Source organism: Chenopodium quinoa, unplaced genomic scaffold (genome assembly GCF_001683475.1).
Source record: "Chenopodium quinoa cultivar QQ74 unplaced genomic scaffold, ASM168347v1, whole genome shotgun sequence".
NCBI lineage: Eukaryota > Viridiplantae > Streptophyta > Magnoliopsida > Caryophyllales > Amaranthaceae > Chenopodium > Chenopodium quinoa.
In genome coordinates, this window is record NW_018743066.1 from 2,478,034 (window position 1) to 2,495,773 (window position 17,740).

General features: G+C 35.2%; 1 protein-coding gene across 6 annotated transcripts in view; it reads right to left on the bottom strand.

Annotated features, from left to right (window-relative positions):
* LOC110731390 (tyrosyl-DNA phosphodiesterase 1-like) overlaps positions 1 to 17,740 on the bottom strand; it is a 34,642-nt gene that overhangs the window by 11,592 nt on the left and 5,310 nt on the right. For 4 of the 6 annotated variants that reach the window (XR_002513294.1, XR_002513295.1, XR_002513293.1 and 1 more), the window contains 9 exons: positions 12,387 to 12,476; positions 11,305 to 11,439; positions 9,849 to 9,998; positions 7,729 to 7,832; positions 3,011 to 3,064; positions 2,823 to 2,913; positions 1,652 to 1,729; positions 1,395 to 1,545; positions 1,071 to 1,240 (listed from right to left, as the gene is read on the bottom strand). Coding sequence is in view for 2 of the 6 variants with exons in the window: in XM_021911251.1 (XP_021766943.1) it covers positions 1,143 to 1,240; positions 1,395 to 1,545; positions 1,652 to 1,729; positions 2,823 to 2,913; positions 3,011 to 3,064; positions 7,729 to 7,832; positions 9,849 to 9,998; positions 11,305 to 11,439; positions 12,387 to 12,476 (951 nt within the window). In the remaining 4 variants the exon portion in view is untranslated. Of the gene's footprint in view, positions 1 to 431; positions 1,241 to 1,394; positions 1,560 to 1,651; positions 1,730 to 2,822; positions 2,914 to 3,010; positions 3,065 to 7,728; positions 7,833 to 9,848; positions 9,999 to 11,304; positions 11,440 to 12,386; positions 12,477 to 17,740 lie in introns of those variants that run through there. The other 2 variants (XM_021911251.1, XM_021911252.1) reach the window with 2 other exon arrangements.

A 17,740-nucleotide genomic window follows, 5' to 3' on the forward strand; every position in this document is an offset into this window, starting at 1 on the left:
TCATTGAATATTGTTTTTGCTTTCATTAATATGTGCGAGTAGTTTCTTTATTCCAAGATCTAGCGGAACCCGAATATGATTAATGCATGATTTAATTCTTTAAATTCTCTAATAATAATTGTAATTGATTTGTTTAATTGATTATGCTTATGCCAATACTAGATTAGGGATAATTGGTATTGTTATTAGTCCTTTGTTCTAATTACAACGGGAGTTGGGTTTTGACGGATTTGAATAAATCAATTAAGGGTTTGAAATTCATCACGGGAGTAGTTGAATGGATGATTAGGATGTTAAAGTAATGTTCTTAAGGTCTTTAATTTACATGATTCCACGGAAGTAGGTTTGATTATGATTAGAGAAGCCATTGATAACTCGGGAGAGACCATTGGTATTATTCATGGATTACTTTTCCTCTTTAATCAATTAAATTATGTGTTAGGGGTAGAACGACTATTGCATTAATTGTATTCGTGGTGAAGCTTGATCTTGGATGTTTTTAGCATTAAATTGTCATCTTATTTAGATTTAATCGTTTTGACTAGTCCTTTAGATATTGATTCTCATTTATTGATTTGGTTACTTGCTTGGTAATTGCTTGAGTCTATTTAATTGGTTAAACCATAGTCTCTTGGGATCCGACCCTTGCTTGCCCGTCTACATAGTAGTGGTCTAGTTAGGTTTATTTTTGTTAGGTACGCGATACGCCTATCAACAAGTGGAAAGGGAACATAAATAAATAAAATAAAGAGAAAAATTCCTATATCTTTTTTTTTCTTTACATTTTTTATAATCATGCAAACATTTAAGTACAATATTCATAGCAGTTGTTCATGGGTCACAGTTTTCAGAAGCTTATAATTGAACTTTCAGATAATAAACCAGGCAGGCTACTTTACCAATAAATTGAGAGAAGCCATGAAATAAATTTGAGCATTGTAGACGACAAATCAATTTAAAAATAAAACTCCTGAAGCAGAAATTGAGCTATGCATGGACTTTGAAGAATCCACAGAAACGAAACTACTAACAAATTGAATAATTACTAGGATTAGAGAGGCAGTTCACACCTTCCAGAAGTAGTTTCACAATGTCAGAGGCTCAGAACACTGATGCCGCTTTATTATAGTAATAAAGTTGACTTAGGCATCTTGAGAGCTATAAAGCTTGACCTGCCTAGGCCAAACTTGACCATATACATCCTTCTGTCGGTATACACGATCCCAAGACCATGGTACATCTGCATACAAAAAAGAATTTAGAGACATGCCTGTACAAGGGCATCAAACTAGACAAGAAATGACGAAAGAAAATGAAGAAATAACCTTTGAAGAGTGGGAGAAAGTGTGAAAAAATACATCAAATAGAAACGGGAAAAGAAAAAAAAAAGTGACCTTGAGAGGAGTACAGCTTTGGAGGAAGTTCATATGGCACAGGAAGAGGAACTATTTCAGAATCAGAATCATCATTATCTCTTCGTGGCCAAGTCAGAGTAACCAGTTTTATCTTTCGAGTTCCACAGCTACCTGTTGGTCCCCTTGTATTCTGCCATTGACATCCTAAATTCAGAATACACAAAACTAACTACGATAAAGTTGCATAAACTTAAGCTAAAGAACAGAACAGAAAGAAAAAAATTATATATAAATACCTTTAGAGAGCTTTTATCATCTGTACAAGAAAATCCAAAATCATTTTTAACAACAGTAGGCAAAAATAGCACGCCAAGCTGGGTCATTCAAACAGAATAAACAGTAAGCATGAGATAAATAACCAATAAATAGCACAAGATGAGCATAGAATCTAGAGATCGCAAGTGAAAGTAACGAAATCATTTAACATCATCACCGTACACTCAAAAGTCAAAAGAATATGAGAGGATATCAATAACCTTTATATATAAACACAAAGGAGGAAGTTGTGATTATGCTTCTACAAGCTTTATAAAAGCAAGGCAAGTGAATATTTATGCACAATGGAAAATTGTAAAAGCAACCACAGGGTTCCAGTCATGATGTATATTATATTAAACACTGTTTTATCATTGTTTTTTGCTCAAGAGAGAAATTAAGATTACATTTATCCTCATCCCACCTCCTAAAATACCACCATGCACTTATACATACTCCCCCCATTTTGACATACCCAATTTATATAGACTCTTGTTTCTAGGAGAGGTGATAGGGTTGTAACCGTGTAAGTAAGGTGGATGAAGTAAGACAGACAGAGAGTAAGTAAAAAGGTGAATAGGTGTAAAAAAAATGGTGGATTAAGTAAGAGAGGGTGTAAATTGATGAAGGTATTGTAGGATATGGGGGAAAGATAACAAAATTGTTTTCCAAAATAGAATAGAGTAGAAGTGGACATCAAATAAAAGAAAACCTCAAATAAAGTGGGTATGTCAAGAAAAGGATTGTGTATAAATAAAGTGTGATACAAATCATAAAATAGATCCCAGGTCTAAATCAGTGTACCACTCCTAATCTAGCTAAATAAGCCATGCTTCACCTTATTCAAATAATATTCAAAGCTTAATATTCCCCTCCGTTTCTTTATCATATCAAACCAATAAAACCTTTTTTATTAACAAAATTAAATAAAATAAATAAGTAAATAAATAAAAATAAAATATCAAATACAATTTGCACTAAGGATGCCATTTAGGATTCCGTCAAAAAAAAAAAAAAAAAAAAAAAAAAAAAAAAAAAAGGTCATTTATGATGTGATAAAAGCCTAATGCAGGTAACCATGTATCCTTAACATTATCATGTGTCCACGTCTAACCATACATCTCATTCATACACAGTGAAATTGATAAATACCTCATAGGAACGGATCATCAATTGAGAACTATTCTTTTGAAGGGCTCCCCAGGCAGCTTTGCTGAGATTTGATGAAGTTAATAAAAACCAACTGTTTTGGAATGTATGGAACACATGTCAAAACCTTGATGATGTACTCTTAAAAAATGAAATTAAACTTAAAAAAGAAACGTGCTGAATGGTCTTACGCGAGATTTTGACCATTATAACGAACAAATGTCTTTATATGGGGCATTGCACGGCTGAACAAAAAAAGTCACTATCACTGTTAACAATTAATAAAACATATCAGTGTACAATTGTAAATGACAAACACACTGAGGGAGGGAGGGAACAAAAATTCATATCCACTTCCCTTCTGAAATTAGCAAACGCTTCTCACCTTTGGAATCTCTAGGACTATGTTGGTCCCACTAAGTGTATAGCCTAGATTTGTATAGCATGTACATCTATCAAACAAGCCAATGAAATATACTTATACTGTCATGGATAAAGTTTGAGGGGATCTGACAAACGAACTAATTAGCATGGAACTCAACAATATCATACTGACATATCAAGGTCTGTTGAGTGATGACATTGTGTTACAATCTGACTCTTTTTAATGTATTAGATTCCCTTTAGATGCTTTCTTAGAGTTAACTTTATGTTTTATAGGCCTGAGGTCCCATTATTGTGTTACTATGAGTGCAGTGTTCACTAGGGATTCTCCTTGTAATCAAATTAAAGCTCTTTAAAGGGTGAATGATTAATGAAATCTTAAGCCTTCTACTAGTGTTGCCTTACTTTTATGCTTGTTTGTTGTTAGACATTTATAGATATTGTGTCTTACTTGCATAATAGCTTCCCCCCCCCCCAAAACCAACTTGATGCACTAAGAACTCGTGGTTTGAACCCGCTTGTGCCCACCTTGAAGTATCGATCGTCACAAGCCCTGACCACCCGCACTCTATCGCCCAAATAAACGTGAGTGCTCCTATGATTTAATTACCCACTTGTAATGTTTTGTGCTCACAAGCCCCTCTTCCGCACAAGGCAAAAAGGCTAGAGCGCGCCGCACGTTTCAGGGCTCCCTGAGCGTGACACATTGACAACTGCCAAACTAATGTTTTAAATGAGGAAACAAAGGCAGTCTAGGACAAACTGCGAAGCATGCTGATACCACAACCAACGGGACTCAACAAGTGATGAACAAATAACCAAACACATAAAGCTCACAGGCTCATAGCTAGATCAACAAAGAATAAAAAATGCAAACGGTTGGAGGGCCATTTTGATAGGGTTAAGTGTTTAACACTTAAACAATGCCCTTGTGTTAGAAACCAACCTCTTTTCCATGCTTCAAATGCTTTTCTAGGCTTTTGTTTATATTTCCTAAGTTCTAGACGTTGTTTAGAGGTAGGGATGGCAACGGGTCGGACTCGGAGCGGATCATGCTAAATCCGACTCCTACTCCGACCCGAAGTCGGATCCGACATCCGACTCCGACTCCGACATTCGACATCCGACTCCGACTTCAATATCTGACCTCCGACTCCGATCCGACCTGACTCCGAGTTTTTTTTTTCATTATTCAATATACTTTGAGATGTTAGGCTATTTGGGCCTTTACAACCCACACCCAATGCCACCATGACCCACACAAAAATCCACTATCTTTTGGAGTCGGAGTCGGATAATCCGTTAAAGTCGGACATTTGTCGGAGTCAGATTTTTTTCTCGGATTTTTTGTAGGATCTGACTCCGACCCTCCTCCGGCTCGGAATCGGATTATTTTAACGAAGTCGAACTCGGATTACTTTTTTCTCGGACTCGGAGCTGATATTTTACCTCGAATCGGGGCGGAGTAGGGTCGGATCCGAACTAGATTGTCATCCCTATTTAGAGGGCAAGTGAAAAATGAAATCCAAAGGCCTTCTACACAATGGCGTCTCGTGTTTATGCTTGTGTTGTTATTAGACCTCAATAGATAGTGTTATGACATGCATATTAGCACCCCCAAACTCACTAGACGTTAAAAGAAACTCATAATTCGACCCCGCTTGTGCCTTGCCTTTACCTGCATAGTTTTCACAAGCCCCACTCATTTGCACTCCATCGCCAAAAGACAAGAGCACCCCTTTGAGATCTAGACGCCTACTAGAGTCGCTTTGTGCTTAAAAACCCCATTTCTGTACAAGGCTTGTATCCTTGCCGCCGATGTTACAACAGCCGTGGAACACAAGGCAAGTTCTAAAATTTTAGGACACAAAGACTATCCAATATTTAGACACAGGTATGGGGACACGTCAATACGCCACTTAAATTTATACAAATAGATTATACATTACAAAAGCTTTGAATTTTTCATTACGTCCACCCCTATTTTTTTTAATTTAATTCTTTCCTCGGTAAATTCCCCAATAAATGACAGTCTTCTTCTATCCATCTTCTCTATATCAATGGTGGTCTTCGAACAAGATGAGTTTTTCTTTCCTATTTCTCCTCTTTTTTCCTCTCCACTCTAATGGAAGTGTCCGAGTGCACGTGAAGGGTTGGACACAAGTCCTGTGTCTGTGTCAACATTGACACTTCGCGATTTTAGCCATGTGCAATTAACATAGCTTGCCATCAAAAGACAAGAATGCGCCGCTTGATCCGGTGTCAAAAGACAATGACACCTTGCGTGCAGCACTAGGTTAAAAAAATAAAAAATAAAAAAAAAATAAAAAAAATAATAAAAAAAAAAACCTCTTAACAAGTTGGTCCTCTTATCCCCAATCTAGGACAACAATAGTAGAACTAGTGAGACTACTTTGGTGCCATAAGCAATTTTTGAGGAAACCCCAGCACAAATAGACAAGTGACTCCCCTAAACGCCACTAACATCTGGTGGACTAATTATCCCATGAAAAAATTCTCAAATACTAGGACTTTTGTGAGTAACTAACCACCTTACTAATACTTCCTCCATTCCCCTAATATTGCACCATAGGGGTTGACCACGGATTTTAAGAAGAGATGAGAGATGGAGAGGTATAAAGATAGGGACCCATGTAATGAGGAAAAAAAAAAGAACGAGAAAAAAATGTACTAATAGGGAAATGTTGTAATATTTGTGAAACTTCCGGAAATGGTAATTGTTGCAATATTAGGGGAATAGAAGAGGTACAAGTTTGCAAATAACTATCTTATATTATTTTTTTTGAAAAAAAAAAAAAAAAAAAAAAAAAAAAAAAAAAAAAAAAAACCTACCTTTTAAGGCTTATATATATACAATTTGTTGTTGCTAAACAAAAATCATCCAAATTTCCGTTAAATTTGTGAGGTTAGTAATGGGCCCCACTTATAGAAAGTCGGATGATTTCCATTTAAAGGTAGTACAAACAACAAAAATTGTATATATGGTAGATATTTTAAAATTTAAATTTATAAGGTAGTTATTTGCAAAAGTTGAGTTAGTTAGTTCTCTACAAAAAATTTATACCAGAACTACACAATCCATTATAAGAAGGAAAAATGGAAATTAATAATCCCACCTTTGCCTGTTGTGCTCAAAACAATCCCACCTTTTCGAATTTCCAAAATAATTCCACCTTTAACCCTCATCTGCTCAAAATGAGCCTTTTAACCTACAACTTGTTTAACAGGTTATTTTTTTTATATTTTTTAATTTTTTTTTTTTTTTTATAATCTCTCACCAGCCACCACCGCACCAGCCACCATCTCCCCTTTAACAAGCCACCACCTCCCCTTTAACCACCACCGCACAGCCACCACGCACCTCCCCTTTAACCCCACCACCTTCTTCTCTCTCCTAACCTCAACCACCAGCACTACTAACCACCACCACCTCAACCCCAGCACCACTAACCCAACCACCTCAACCCCGACACCCTAACCACGACCACCATTTACCACTAACCACGACTGTCCACGACAACTACTAACCACGAACCATGACCACCACTAACCACTAGCCGCCGATAGCCCAGATCTCCCCTTTGTCAAAGCCCTGAAATTCGATCTTACCAACGAAATACAACCGCCCTTAAACCCCCTAACACCAACCACCCCAGCCGCCCCGAAATACCGTTCCCTGAAACCCGATCTCCATTCAACCCGAAAACCCGATCTCACCCACGAAACCCGATCTCCATTCAACCGCCCTGAAACCCGATCTCCATTCAACCCGAAAACCCGATCTCACCCACGAGCCCCGATCTCACCCATCTTTAATCGAAAATGGATTCGAATTTTAATTTGCTGCTGCTAATGATAATGGTGGTTGCTTTCGTTTTCTCGAGCTTTGAGTGTGAGCTTCCATGGCGGATTTGAAGAGAGAAAGTGAGGAGAGAATTGTAAGTGGCGGATTTGCGGTGGCCGGTGGGTAGGGAGGCCGGGATTAAGGTTGCAATGGTGAGGAAACCGGGAAAGGGAGGTGGGGAAAGGGGAGGGTTGGTGAGGTGGTGTCTGATGCGGTGGTGGGGAGTTGGGGAGGGAAGATTATTTTTGTTTTTTTTTCAATTAAAAATATTAAAATTGTACCAATCAGAAGGTGACACGTGGCAAGTCACCTGCTAAAATAAGTTACCCATTTCACAAATCGGTAAAAGGCTCATTTTGAGAAGATGGGGGTCAAAGGTGGGATTGTTTTGGGAATTCGAAAAGGTGGATTGTTTTGACCAGAAGTGGCAAAGGCGGGATTATTAGTTTCCATTTTTCCTTATTAGAAGCCAAATCATAAACAATTCATCAGAAGGAATATTGGCAACTTCTAAACCCATATTTCTAAGGAAGCATACATAAGAACCACAAATCACTACAGATTGGAGTCTTTGTACATGCTATGCAGCTTACAGACCAAGTCACTAAGAGTACAAAAAAAATGAAGCACACGTTTGTGAACAGAATAAAATGATAGTACCAGCGACCCGTGTGGGTAGCCTTCCACTTTGCCCAGTATTTCTTCAGAAATTCTTTCTCCACATTTTTAAGTGGACTCGGGATGGCATTTCCAGCTGCATACCCCTTTAATGAAAAATAAATAAATAAATAAAAATAAAAATGTGAGCACCTTGTAATTAAATAGTAAAATCATAAAGAATCTTTATTATTTTACATACATCCATATAAATATATAGCACAGATTCACATCAGTTTACAGTCTCCATATTTTACAACCAGTGGCCACAAATACCCATTATGCAATAAGTTGCAAAGACTGGGCAAAGAGTTAGAGGCTAAGTTATTCCATTTACCATACTTTCATTTTCCACTACAGACTTCTCAGGTAAATAGAGCTACAGAAGAATGCGCTTCAAAATATCTAGTCTTCATTCAATTTATACCTCTATTTTAAAACAGGGAGTTGAAAGGACATGTGTCCTCTCCCTATTTTTTGTGATTAATTAAAAAAAAATTCGTTAATTATCATTCCTGTTTTTTTGTCTTTTTTTTTCCTTCCCAAACAACACTTCATTAATTATCATTCCGGTTCAGCCTGTCAAAAAAATCAAAAAAAAAAAAAAAAAAAACTGCTGCAAAATTCTCAAACAACGATATCTTCTTCAGTTTTTGTATTCAAAATTTATAAAGATATTGATTTACAATTGTACCCACTCTGAAGATTCACCAAACTCGAAAATTGACATGTACACAGATTTGATTTCGCTGAATTGAATAAATTCCATCCAGAAGGTTGTATTTGCGTCGGCATTGATGAGTATTTGTCAGTTTGTCACTGTATTGCTCTGCATTCATGAAGTTAGTCATTTTAATCACTTGATATAATTGCTGGAACAACGCAATTGCTTAATCTGAAGTCAAGGTGATAGCCTGATAGATAGTTGGGTATGCTTTTGCTTAAATTAGTTTATTTGTTTGTTTTTTATTGGTTCCCATGAATTAAAAATTTATTATTCATTCAACAAGATGTAAATTTTGTGGTTAATTCAGAAAAATATTTCGTATTTAGTTAATGATCAAGTTATTGGGTATTTTTTTTCATTTTGATTATCCGTGTTGTTTTGTTTTAATGGTTTCATTTTATCTCAGTTGAGAGTTTTTGTAATTCTCGATGATTCACTCGCAAATTTATTTTTTTTATTTGTATGTTCTGTTGGGATATATCTTCGTGGTGTTTTCAATATACATTTTCACGTGTCCCTCTATTATTGGTATACTTTTATTTATTTTTTTTAACATTGTTTTTATGGAGAATAAAAGTCATTTTACTAGTACAATTTTGTATAATACAATTTCATTTTACTATTGACTAATCTAGATATGAAACATAAAAAGTGTTCAATTCAATTTTTTTTAACTGAATAATGTTATTCGTGCATCGCACGGGTTAAATACTAGTTTTTATTTAAAAGGCTTTCCAAAAAAAACACAAAAATTTTTGGTAAGCAACAAGAAATGACCTATAATGTTCCTCAATTTCAATGTCACAGAACTCACACCACTTAATGCATTCAACACTTCTACTTATGAAGTGTAAGGTGTAACTGAATTAATAGAATAATAAATTTTATATGGACCTTAATAAAAAGAAGTAAGGGTAAATGGCTCCTCTAATAAAAATTATCTCTTAAAATTGTTAACAAATCAGAGACCACTAAATCAATTGATTTTTAAGACTAACTAGTAAGTTGCCTGTTATGGACCGAGTAATTGGGCCTCGATTCCAGCAACAGCCTATCCGGGTTTATGAAAAAAAGAAAGAGAGACAAGAGCAATCAGCAATTGCAGCAAACATTCACTTGATATTTTAAATGATAAAGATGCAAAAAATATTGTTGTTTACAGATAATTTACAGAATTATAAGAAGCATGAATAACTGTATTTAACTCCATAACATTTATGTTACTCTGTTGCAAAGACAAAGTAAATTAAAAAAATATATATATATAACTGCAAAAAATGAACCATGAAAACCAATTAAATATCAAGCTGTCGAAAACAAGTCGGCAAGAGAGAACAAAAATACACATTTTATTATTAAAATTACATAAGATAAAAGTGAATCTCTTACAAGTTACCTCAAGTGACCATCTGACATCTTCCACAGTAGGCCATATGATCAATGGTTCGCCCAAACCTAGGGTGGATGCATCAGCTGACAATCCAGATGACATTGAAGTTCTTAGCTCAGTCATCCACTTCTCATCCAGCGAACCAAGAGAGGAAAACTGAACCAAAACAAACACTGGTGAGAACGAAAGATGCCTGTGAAGCAGCCATTGTTATAAAAGGCAAAATTATAAAAATGCAAAACAGCACCCCCTAACTTCATGTAGGCAACAAACTACATGGCCCCATCTATCTCCTTAGTTTTATACATGCAATAGCCCCCCTCCCCTTCTCCCCCCACCCACCCCCAAACCAAGTTCACTTCCTCCCACCCCTAAAGCTAATAATTCTAGCAGATAAGGACCCTCTCTCATCTAAATTCTAATTACATCAGTGATCCATTGTAAAAAAGAATTATATAAAAAAATAAAAAATAAAAAAATAAGAAAAAAAAAACAAACATTTTTGCTGTCAATTGGTCACCAACAACCCAAATCATTGCAATTCCAGCCAAGCAAGAATCCATTATAACCATGACCAAAAAACAACTTTATTTAAGCACGGAGTAATGCCTCCAGTGAAGGCCACAACCTAGGAATAATAACAGTCTGCAGTGGGGGTCAGTCATCATAGTCGTCTACGAAAATGACGGGGGTTTCAGGCAAGGCATCAATCCCAAAACACCTATTTATCACCTTTCCCAATAGCTTCAACCATGAGTTCATGACTACATCAGAATTCCAAAGTATAATACACTTATAATTGGTTGATGTAGCCTGTAGATAATCGGTATAACCTAAGGTTACTCTGATCAAGATTATCTCTGAAAACTTTTGGAGAATTTGGAATAGGGCTCATCAGTTCATAGCCATAGCAGATTAGAAAGCAACAAAAACAGAGGGGAAGAAAAGACAGAAGCAAAGGTGTGAGGAAAGGAGAATAGATCTTCTTACATCAAACATTGCATATCAATAAATCATCTACTCTTGAACAACGCCTATTATTAATAAACTAACAGCTATCTGCTCTTTCTCGCTCTATATGTAATGAAGTTACTAAGAACCAAAAAGAAAAAGACCGCTGCACTGGATGTACTTCATACCAGATGACCACACTTCTACTCCTCAGGCCTCCAAAATTTATTTAAGCCCCCCCCCCCCCCAAAAAAAAAAAAAAAAAAAAAAAAAAAAAAAAAAAAAAAAAAAATCTCAAATATTATTGAACCTCCAAACAAGAATGATAACTGATGGTCTACGAGATTAATTTCTCTTAGAGGACACATTGCCATCTTTATGTAATCAAATCTTTAATGACTGATTCACAACTTACCCAATATCAACTAAAAAGTACTTTAGAAATTAGATGCACCAGCATGAATCAAAGCTTCAAAGAAATTAGTTGACTAACAATATGATCAGGCATTACCTGATAAATTAAAGGAGATTTCTTAAATTCGTCGTCAAAAGTGCATTGCTCTAGGATAGAGCGTAGTTTCATATGACCCCACTTCTTTAGACTGGATCCGGAATGATATCCTGGAACTGATGCAATTAATCTGACCTGGAAGAGCAAATACAAAATATTGTAACAATTTGAACATACAATTCAAGTTGGTTAAAGTTTCCCGTTTTGTTCAACTCCTTAAAGTTGGTAACAATTCCTCTCTCATCCATTTTCGGTGAAGATTATTTAAACTTTCGCCCGTCTCAACCCAATATGAACAAATATATCTCCGTCTTTTTCTTACATAACCCCACATATAATATTCTCTTCTTTTTTTTTTTTTTTTTTATCCCACTTACAAACCATCTCTCATTCTCTTCTACTTTTTCTTTTACATGACTCACTTGCTAGTTGCTACACTCTCCTACCCTAATTAACCTTTGAGCAAATAGTAATTGTAATCAAGTCAAAGGAACACAATTTACAGAAGTTGTATACATGAAATGTACGTAAGGGAGAGGATTTAGGAACATTGGGTGATAAAAAATACTTAGGAATCATTGTAGATACATTAAGTGAATTATTGCATATACATCAAAGGATAATTGAGCATACATCAAGGAACCATTGAACTCCGTCCGAGATTTTTTTTTTTTTTTTTTTTTTTTTTGGTACTCATGCAGGTTAGACTATTGTTTCTAGGTGAGTTGGTGGATGTAGATATAAGGAGTATCAAAATAAGAGAGATAGAGTAAAAAGGTAGGTGTGCAAAATGAAAAAGGGTAGATAAAACAAGAGAGGATGAGTGTAAAAGTGTAAGAAGGTTGAGATGGTAAAAGGTGTTTCCCATATATAGAATAAAGTAGAAGTGGTAAAACAAACAACCAAAAAAAAACTCAAAACAAAAAGTAGGAAAGGAAAAAAAAAATACAAGGGAGTAAATAAATCACATATTCTTTTAGCAGTACCAGATACAAATTAACTTTCAAAAACAAGTTATCTGAACATAAGAAATACCACCAGAAACTAGAAGTCATTAAGCATTCAAAGGGAAACAACTATACCGCTGCATTTTCATAATTGAACTTCTTAAAGAAGGAAGCATTTATTTTCACTCTACCAAGGGCTGGCAAACTGGCAGTAAATTCTGGCAACTGTAAAAATACAATCAATGGTTTAGAATAAACAGCAGCCAGAAGAATATCAACAATAATTGGTAAAGAAAAGTGGAAGAAGATATAGAATTTGAAAAAGGATGTTGTACATCCATTTGCTATAACTTTTACACATACACATACACATACACATACAAATAGTAATCTGTAACAACAAAACATATAAAAAAGGAAAAATTAGAAAAAATAATCCCAACTTTGTCTAATTTATGTAGAATAATCCCAACTTTCGTTAATACTGGAATAATCCGAACTTTGGGGGGTCTTCTTTTTCTTCAATCCCAAACCGGTCAACCAAAGTAAATGACCTATTATATCAGGTCACTTGACACGTGTCAAGTCCTGATTGGTCTAAAAAAAATTAAAAAAATAAATAATAAAAAATAAAAAATAAAAATAAATAAATAAAAAATAAGAAAACCACCCAGCAACCCCTTCCCCACCGCAGCATGCACCTGACCACCAACATAACCTAGCCCGCCGCCCCACCTATCCACCCTAACCTCGACAACCACAGCCAGGCCGCCGCATCTCCCCCGCCCTTTGAGTCGCCTTTTTCCCCTATCCCCGAAACCCCACGCAACCGCCTAAATCACCAACCCCAAAAACCACCGTTACCCCAAAACACTCCTCTCCCACCTCGAAACCCTAGCGTCTAGGGTTTTCGATGGTGGAGGAGGAGTGTTTTGGTAGTTTTCGGGAGTGGGCTGGTGGCTGTGAGGGATTTTGAGAGTGAGGTTGGTGGCTTTCGGGGTTTTCGAATCTGGTGGCTTTTGGGGTTTTCGAATCTGGTGGCTTTTGACAGGGGTGCCGGAGTTTCGGAGAGGGGGGATGGTGGTTTGGCTCGGAGCGGCGACTTTAGGGGTGGGGGAAGGCTGGAGGTCCGGCGTGGGAGGTGGCTGGCCTGGGCTGGTGGCTGGTGGTTGGGGCTTTGGCCGGTGGTTATGGTTTTTTTTAATTTTGTTTTTAATTTGTTTTTTTTTATTTTGTTTTTTTATAAATATTTTTAGCTAATTAATTTGTGACACGTGTCACTTTAACAAAAAAATAATAATTAACCCATTGAACCGGTTATCGGTATTTGGGATTGAAGAAAAAGAATACCCCACAAAGTTCGGATTATTCCAGTATTAATGAAAGTTGGGATTATTCTACATAAATTAGACAAAGTTGGGATTATTTTTTCTAATTTTTCCTATAAAAAATAATATCAAACTTGAATGCATATTAACATCATAACAAACAACATTAATTTTTACCTCACAGCAAGTCACAAGATATCTTCATAGTTAAAAGGAAAATAAATTTTGTAGGCTTGTTCTCTTCAACTTATTTAAGAAACTGATCACTTATTCTTGTCAATAATAGATTAGATCAAATTAAACCGGAAATATATAGATCAGACGACGACGACAACAAAGCCTTAGTCCCAAAATAAGGATTCGTGCGATATAAATAAAAGGACATAGAAAAATCATCATTTAAAAGAGTTTGGAAAAGGTGAGTAAAATGAGTGAACGAAAGAGCATTTAAGAAAAATTAAGGGAGATTTAGAAAAGAACCAAGAATAAAATTGAAGAAAGTTTTAAAAGAGTGGTTAACATGTTGATATAGAAAACATAAAGGTTTAAGAAAACTTTAGCAAAGGAAAACAATACAATTCATAATACATGGGTGGGCTAAAACTAAATTAATACGAAAATAAATTTAGAAAGTATATATAATCACGACACGTCATTGACGTTAATTTTCTCCCTCCACACCGCCCTATCCAACACCATATTTTCCTCAATCTCCAAAGCACTTGTGTCACTCTCAATCACCCTCTTCCAAGTTTTCTTAGGTCTTCCCCTACCTCTTGCAATCCAAGACTTGGCAATTTTTCAGGCCTCCTTACCAAAGCGCCACTTGGTCTCCTTCTTACATGACCAAACTATTTTAAGTGATTCTCCCTCATCTTGTACTCAATCGATGTAACCCCTACTTTCTTCCTTATTATCTCATTCCTACACTAATCCTTTCTTGTATGACCAACTATCCATCGCAACATACGCATCTCTACCACATACATCTTTTGCACATGGAAATGCTTTATGACCTAACATTTTGAACATTTTGTACCTGTTAGAGCTCTCACAACAGAAATGTGGCTTCTACTAGATAATATGAAACCGATACCTCACAAAGATAAATAATATTTTGGGATAGACAAATAAACACTATGAAGGAAATAATAAATATAAGAAAATAAACTTCTTAATGCTAATCAACTTTTGACATGAATAAATGATTACTATATATTTCTGCATTATGATTCTACACATTTATAATGAATGCAAAGCTAATTAAACAATGGTTCACATTGTTTCCCTAACAATCACTAATATTGTTTCGTGTAATTAGCAATAACTAAACAAAGGTAAACATCCCTATTATCCTCCTTGTATTGCTCTCATCCTATTCTTTCCTTAAATTTCTCACAGTACCATATAACAAAGTAGGCCTTATTGTCGTTCAGAACTAACCTGTTTTGATCCTATGAGCAGATTAGTGGCAAGCAGCTACTTTCTTCAAGGCATGCACATCCTTGCAACATTCGGCACGTCTCACCAGTAGCTACTACCTTAGTTGGTTTGCACATCCGCCAACTTCGACAGACCATTTTCTCCTTTTCTCCATCTTTTTATTTGGGAGTCAGAAATACCCCTTTAGCTCATACAAATATACTTTTACACCCTTTTTCACTTAGTTTATGCATGGAACTCCTCTTAATTAGCTTAGATTCCCTTAAACTCAATTTTTGTCAGTTCTCTTAATTTCAACAATTTTTCCAAATTTGAAGCTTAAACTTTAGCAATTTATTTCCACTTTAGTAAATTTTCTGATTTTATATGTTTTGTGAATGTCAATTTTCTCTTAATTCTTGTTAATTGTTCTTGCATGTTCAATCTACCTCTGTTCCATTACTTTTCTCAACTTATTAACTTAATGGTGAACGTTAATCTTACTGTTAGCACGTTGTCATAGCCATAGATTGTGAGTAGTCCCTTAGCTAAGGGTTGGGTAGAGGCCCAACCTAGCCATGAGTAGATTAAATTAGGATGTTTTCATGTTCTAATTAGGTTGATGTTTGTTTATTCATGAGTAAATTGTTTCCACGTGTATTTTGGTGGCAACTTTATGCTCATGTGGTTAACTCTCAGGCTTGCATTGAGAAATAAAGTTTGGTTGAAGCTTCTCTTCTGCAACTAGACTATATTTCTTTCATGATAGTGGTTGCCTAGTTTCAATGACTAGGAATCTAGTATGCTTTAGTGTAGCAATTAGGTGAAAAATAACAATTGTTTGTGTTTCATGCTATCTTGAAACAACCAAAAGACTGACTTGAGTTAGAAATCCACTTTCTATCATTAAGACTTAGTGTCTTATCATGTTTATTGTTTAGTCAGGAAACTATTTAGTATTTTAACTTTGAAAAAAGGCAAGTTCCCATTCTATCACCCAAGTTCGATCTTGTCTCCACTTAGCATTTATCTCCCATAATATCACCTCCCTAGTTTATTTCAATTGCGAAAAAGTAATTAATTTATCAATAAATCAATCTTGTGACTGAGTTAACTTATAGTTGTTTTACACTTTCTGTGTTCTTATTAGTAATTACACGTGGATACGATCCTTTGCTTGTCTTATACTCGTTGTTTGGTAGTTAGGTAGTGTGACTCCAGGGTGTTTGCCCAACAATCGAATATTAGGCAGCTTCAAAAAGGGGGTTTCATCTGATTCAATTGATTTTCATTTGGGGTAGGTTGAGTTTTAATGGAGGAAAGACAAAAGTTTGAAGAGATGATTATGAAAATGATAATATCCGAAGATGTTAGGGTTGTTGGATGGTGATGTGTGGCAGTTGGGAAGGAGAAAAGGAAAAATCTCGGACAAACCAAAGCCACATGCTTAGCAAGTGAGGGTCAAAGCCGAAAATTGACAATCAAAGGTCAAAACGAGGCAAAAAGTCCTTTCTCACAACAAACTTTTCATTCACAATACTTTTTTTTTTTTTTTTGTATTAAGTGACAATTTTAAAAAAACTGTCTACCTTACATAGATTTTTTGAATTTTCCTTAATTAGCAGAAACAAAGTAGTTTTTAAAATATTGTACATTATATGGTACGGCTTTCCATTAGCGAACTCATTACCAAGAAATTACCATTGAAACATTCTAATTTCTCTTGCCTCTATGATTTATTTTACTTCCACTCCTTTTACATCATCTCTTTCTGTAACTAACTTCTAATGTGTTCCTCCTTTCGGCTAATCATACCTTCCTTTTTCTAGCATCATAATAGAATCCATAACCACATGTAAGTAATCTACTCATCTCTGATTCCACTTCGTTTGAATATGTAAACTTCATTTTCTTCCATCATCTCATAACAATGGCGACATCCAAAATATAACTACTAGCGACAAATGAACTATGCTTCTTAGGAAATGTTTAGATAACACCATCCCAAGTTGATATGCCAAAGTGCCAACACCTAAGACATAATCTTGTCAGCAGTAGAGAGTAAATTAGAAAACTAATCAGTTGAAAGCCCATAAACTCCTTAAACCTCTAGTCCTATACTTTATACGTACCAAAGGACATAAGTATAAAACTACAATTGTCACTCTTTCCAAATCCTTAATTTCAGTTAGATGATTAAACAAATTATATTTATAAGACAGAGTAGTTAAAAAAAAAAAAAAAAAAAAAAAAAAAAAAAAAAAAAAAAAACCTACGTAAACTAAGTCTCTCTCTCTCTTCGCTCTCTACATTTCTCTTAGTCAATGTCTTAATCCACTGTTTTCTTACACTACTCAATTTTACAAACCCTTTCTAAAAAAAAAATTAAAAAAAATAAAATTATTACCAAAAGGAGCATAATACAACAACTTTTTCAAACTTTCCTATGATAAAGAGCCTACAACACTAGCGTAAAAACAATAATAGAAAAACATATAATGGGAGTAGTGTTGGTCCACGATCTAAATATAAAACAGAGCAAGTAAAACACTTTCCACTCCAACAGAGATAAGGAAAAACAAATTAAGAAAAATAAAATACTCCCTTAGTTTTGATTATTTTATTTCCATTTTGATCTTCAAATTTCCCAATGCACATGTGATCATTAATACATATAATGATACAAAAGTATAATAATTATAAATTTAATATTTAGAGAATATTCATTGTGGTAGGTAC